The 6,000-nt window shown below is 43.1% G+C and overlaps 1 protein-coding gene across 1 annotated transcript in view; it reads right to left on the reverse strand.

Moving 5' to 3' along the window:
• radil2a (Ras association and DIL domains 2a) overlaps window positions 1-5,559 on the reverse strand; it is a 31,120-nt gene extending 25,561 nt beyond the window's left edge. The window contains exons 1-3 of the mRNA XM_083976812.1: window positions 4,882-5,559; window positions 3,652-3,990; window positions 3,314-3,549 (exon numbers count right to left, since the gene is read on the reverse strand). Coding sequence (XP_083832938.1) covers window positions 3,314-3,549; window positions 3,652-3,990; window positions 4,882-5,009 — 703 coding nt within the window. The 5' untranslated portion in view covers window positions 5,010-5,559. The remainder of the gene's footprint in view (window positions 1-3,313; window positions 3,550-3,651; window positions 3,991-4,881) is intronic.
• Between the last annotated feature and the right edge of the window lie 441 nt (window positions 5,560-6,000).

Here is a 6,000-nt window from a genome sequence, read left to right on the forward strand (position 1 = left end):
ATCCCTTGGCTGCACACACAGAGAGGACTGCCCCTTTATGCCGTTCTCTCTCCTCATTGGATAAAGGTTGTAGGATACAAGGAAAGTTTTCTCCTCGGCTTACAGCAGAGCAGAGTGACTGGCAGACCCGTGTTTCAGTCCAAACACTCTATGTAAGTGATTGCTGTCGGAAGATATAACTATTTAAGACTTATATTAACACAAACATTTCGCTTACTTCTGCTTTAATGTAAACTTGAATATTTGTAATAATACACCAGGTTAGAGTTCCATGTTTGTACAATTTGCAACATTAGTTTTGTGAAAATCACTTTCATAACCAAATAAATTGGTATTAAAACTGAAATATCTCTGAATAAATCAATATTAAATCAAATCGGGATCTTGTGAATCAGAATCAAATCAATTCAGTAAATCAGTAGCGATACTCAGCCCTAATCTATTGCATGTTTATATTACTGTAATCAAGATTCGAGACCAGAGTTGAAAAGGATAGGTGCATGCAGGTGATCTAAAGATTACAGTACATAGTTTGTATCACTGATGCAGCCTGGTAAATAACACAGTCAGCTGTCAAAAAAAAGGTCCTTTAAACTCTTTCCTGACTATTATCATGTTTTCAAGTTTACATCAGTACACAGTGACAGCACATCCTTGAGTAAACTGCAAACAGGAACTGCCGATGGCTCATTCAGCATCGTTAGTGGTGCCAGTCTCACGAAATGTAAACAAATATCAGCTAAAAAAAGGCTGTGGCCCACAGCTCACCACGCTGAACCCACAACCACCACATGTGTTAACATCTCCCAGGGTCCAAAGAGTAGAAAGTGGTTATTCCAACAAAACCTTGTATTTTTTCACAATATAAATCAACATGTTTTTGACTTTACAGATATTTCGCCATGTTGAAAACCTCGGACAATCCAGACAAAAACCTTTTAATTGGTGGCTGAAAACACCTATTTTAGGCCGCCTGTGGTCACAATGTTTGGCTACTGAAAAGAAAGCAAACATACACATACACAGAGACAGCCACTTAAAGCCAAAGATAAAAATAAAATAAACATTTTTGTGGATTACCACTTGAATTGAGGGTGAGATTGTGGTTTTATAGGTGAAGCATGTCTGGCTAAATGTGCAACCCAAAAAAAAAAAAACATTAACAATGACAAAAAAAATCCCCCACTGAAATCACTCTGGTCAATCTAAAGCAACTCCACAACACAACAGTTCACTTGCGATTGGCACCAACTCAAATGAAACATAACCAGGGGAAAGAGAGGAAATGTGCGGGGAAAGTGAGATGTGGCCACCTCTATCTGATACCAACAGCCTCTCTGTCGGCCTGACGTAACACAAACACTATTCAGCTCGTTTGGAGCCTCTAAGTACCGTGGAATGTCCACAGAGCCCGGCTTCACACCCGCAGCTCTGCCGCTCTTATCAGCTGTGGAAATGGGTGTTTTCCACATTGTTCAGCACCAGTGTGACACACCGGGCTCGGTGCCTAGAAAGCCCGTGGAGGTAATGGGCAGTCACCCCCCGCCCCCCACCCTCCCCCTCCTCTCCTCTGCCCCCTCCGCCCCCCCGGTCAGTGACAGGAGAGGGAGGGTGGGGCTACGCTTTTGAAGACTGATATTTTCCAGCTGCAGTCCAGCGATTACTGATGAGCTTTAATTCCACCATTGTTATGTGTTTTAATGTTTTAAACAGTCAGTGTTTGGTTTTCAATTTAATTCCCCTAATGGTTGGGAAATGAGAAGATCAATATCACTCTAAAAGGAGCTGAGTCTAAGTTTTTGTTAGCCAACATTAGCATTAACAGCTGTTTACTTACCAGTCTAGACAAAACCTTGTGAGTTTAATATTAAACTGTATTCTTTAAAGGGATAAGTCAACATTTTGGCAAATTGGCCCATTGCCATAATCCCTATAGTCATAGCAGTAGGTTCGTTAGCTTTATTTGTCGGTGCAAGCTATTTTTAGAACGGTGGAGCAGAGCCACAAGCTGCTCAGAGCTACGCTACGGAGGCTAATGGGATTTCTTGCTTTCCCTCATCAAACTCATCAAATACACAATCCAACAACTCCAAAAACGCTCTGGTGGACAAGTTGTGACTTGCACATTCACCACGCTATGAGATAATAATGAAATGTTACGAGACGGAGTTGTTTTCGAGGTAAATGCAGAGACTGCTTGCTGAAAAACTGCCCCCGACAGGAACGCGCATCAGCGGTTTTGCATGAATTTACCTCGAAAACAACTCTGTGAGTTTGATGAGGGAAATCCCATTAGCCTCTGCCTCTCATCCCATTAGAGCAGCTCGTGGCTCTGCTCCGCCGTTCTAAAAATAGCTTGCACTGACAATTAAAGGTAACAAACGTACTGCTATGACTATAGGGATTATGGCAATGGGCCAATTTGCCAAAACTGTTGAACTATCCCTTTAACTCACTAAAAGCCATCTGCAGAGGAGGAAAGCAACCACTTTGTTTTGCTTACATTTGCTATTTCTATCATGTCTGTAGTGAGTTGGCATGCTAACCAGCTAGGCCCGGTCTTATCTTATTGTTCTCCTATGTGCCCTGAACATGTGGCGCTGCTCAAACATGAATGACATTAACTTTAACAAGAGAAGTTTAAAAAACTGATTGAAGATGCTGATTGACTGTCAAACATCTCTTTAAACACATGAACAAATAATGACCATCCTATAAAGCTGCAATCAGGAGGAAGCTTCTATACATCAGGAAGACCAAGAACAATATTTACGAAGTCGGTATCAGCGATAGATTGGTCTGATGCAGAGAAGAACCACAACAAACTTGTTCCAAAGTCAACAGGGCTGCTCAGGCCACAGTGTGCAGGAAGTCAGCTCTGATAGAAAGAATAACACAACAGTGAGCGTCCACTTTCTGGCAGCTGCGGTGCTGGACTCGGTGGGAAGAGCTGCTTCACGAGGCCATGATGGGCCCTTGCCTTGCAATAAAACAAAGATAAGAGCGGGGCCGTGGTGACCTCCTCTATCCCTCAGCGCAGCTTTTGTTTCCTCCTGACCTCTCTCACATGCCTGCCATCTCCCCCTGTTTTAACTGGTGATAAGCTGGACAATGAGGGCTGATAGCCTGCAATAAGAGACAAGGATAAAGGCTCCCCATGCCACCCTGACAGAGACTCAGTGATTGATTACCCAAGCGTAAGGATGTCAGGCTCACTGACTTGTATCTATGTTACTGAAAATAGTCGGATGCACGTTTTTAAATAAGTGCCAGACCAAATGTTAAAAGTAAGGAGGTGTTTTCAGACGTGTACCTGCTGTGACTGTGTCTCTGTCCTTCAAACTTTGCTCTTCGACGCTCGTCCTGAGCTGGATTTCAAAACGTCTGGAGAAGCCTTCCTTGGGTTTCCACAGCGACTGCAGCATCAGGGGCTTCTCGTTGTCTCCCACCACCCGAAAACACTCCCGCTTCCACTGGTTATCTCTGTCCATCTGGCCGATCACATCGCACAGCACATAATCGTTGGGGTCCTCTTTCTCCAGGCAGTACCTGAACGATAAAAGTAGAAATTTAAATCAGGAAGATTATGGGATAATGGAAGTAAAAAATAAAAGAAATCATTGAGTTCAGTAGTGAAAGCCCCCTCCCCACCTCTCCAAAGCCTCCTTCACCAGCTCCTTTGCACTGGACTGAGTGGTGGCCAGCACGCTCTTGTAGTTGGTCCCCTGACAGATGTCGCTGCCGAAGATCTTGAGGATGCCGGGGACAGACATTTGGCTGGACAGCTCTGCCGGGTCGTCTGCAGTCTGGAGGTCTCCGGACAGGGTCCTGCTGCCCTGCGCCTGGCCCCGACGTCCACTGTCCCGCAGGTTGGGGCTGTGGTTGAAAACAGTCGAAAGCCTGTTGTTGTGGCGGCGGATTTTGCTCTTGGCTGGCTGCCGAACACCCACGCTCTCTGTGGAGCGCACAGTTGTGTCCGAGTTGTTGGACCTGCAAGGGAAAAAGAGTTGGAGGATAATGAATACTGTCAAGTGGCGAACTTTAGAAATACTCAGCAGTCCTGCACATAGCACACTGTGCTGCTTCTGTACATCCAGACAAGTCAAAATCTTTCGAAAACTGACAAAGCAGACAATAGTTTAAGGCTGCAACCGAAGCATTGATTATTATTGTGATTAATAAATCAGTTGTTTGGTCTGTAAAGCATAAAAGACAACACCAGTGAAAACCTCTTAAGAGCAACTGTCTTGCATTGCCTGAGGAACAGTTCAAACCCAAATATAATCAGTAAACTATGTTACGTAAGTGTCTATCTTTAGGTTTAAGGTTAAAGTCAATTAAAACACAACGTATTCAGTATGTTTCTGCCATTTTATTGACAAAAAACAATCACTGTGGATGTCGGTGTCTATACTATAGTTACAATCAACCGTTATTTTGGTCATTTATCTATCCCTCAACTATTTCCCCCTCTAATCAATTACCTGTTTTGCTCATGAAATGTCAGAAAACCATGACACAGACATGATGTAGTCATGCACCACATCTCAAAATGGTGGATATGTGAAATCAAAATATATCCAGTTTATTGTCATATGCTCCAAACAAAGCATTCAACCCTCACACTGAGAAGCTGAACTTGAAGAGGAGAAGCTGGAAACGACTGAAACGATTAACTGATTGATAAAAGTAGTAGCAGATTAGTTATCTGCTAATTAACTAATTGATTAATAGACTCCTGGTCCTGTAATAGCTCTGCAGTCAGAGCATCATCACACGTTTGAATGTAAAATCCAATGCTAAACACTTCTGTATTTTTTTTTACAGTGTTTTTTATGGTGCTATATAAATAGTAAATAGAGGGTTATAATAAAGACTTACTGGACAGATCCATTGCTGGGTTTCCTCCCCAGTTTGGCCAGTCGCCTCTTCGGAGAGCGGATCAGCAAACCCACAGGGAAGTTCAGGGCTTGTTTATTTACGTGGCTGCTTCTCTCCTCAGAAATCATTATTGTTTCTTTTGTTTTTTTTCCTCCACTTCACATAAACACAACCAAACTGTTAAAACGGCTGGGATTAGCAGGAAATAGCATTATTCAAGCGTAAAGTTAGGTGATGAAAACTTTTCTTCTCGGGGGGGCAGTTTAGTCCACCTCCACTTCCAGAAAAAAACAAAACAAAACAGCAACAAACCCTTCAAAAAATCACAAAAAGAAGCGGATGTACTCCAGTGGTGTCTTCAAATCCATTAAAACAAAAGTTTGAGAGTTATTCGAAATGTTTCGAGGAGTTGAGATGAACTAAATAACTCTTACATTCCCACACAAGTAAACGCCGGTCGGTCAGTCAGTCAGTCGGTCGGTTTTAAACTCCCAAATTAGTTTTCCCGGAGATAAAATCCAAACTGAATTGAATGTGCATCGTAAAAGGAAGAAAGGAAGACACGTTCACGCACGTTAAGTCCATTCCTGCATGAAAATCGAGCGGAGAAACAGCCCGGTCCATAATTAATCTGGAAAAGACACGGTGGAAATCCGTGATCCCGTTATGTCGCGGCGCGCGGAGCGGAGCGGACTGAATGAAAGGGAACCTGTGCTGCTCGCGAGCTACTACTGCTGACGTCACGCAGCTGCACGCGCGTGGTCAGAGAAGAGGCGGGACAACACACACACACACACACACTCACATAGTAGGCTACACCACACACACACATAGGAGACGCAGAGCCGAGTCAAGACTTCCTGGGGCCGATTAGAAATTTAAATTTCAAAGCACAACCAGGATATGATTTTCTTTTTTCGCATTATTGTTTTATATATTGTAGACAGGAGCACCGCCATGCATGTTGTGATGTCTGATCATAATTTGATCACATATTTTTTTCCTTTTCTCTTTTTATATTTTTAAAATTTGGCCAATATTAGAATATTAGATTCCAATGTGAGCTGGTTGTGGCTCTCCCCTGGTATTAGTCTATGACCAATGAAGATGCTGAAAAAG

The sequence above is a fragment of the Trachurus trachurus genome (genome assembly GCF_905171665.1).
Source record: "Trachurus trachurus genome assembly, chromosome: 8".
NCBI classification, from domain to species: Eukaryota; Metazoa; Chordata; class Actinopteri; order Carangiformes; family Carangidae; genus Trachurus; species Trachurus trachurus.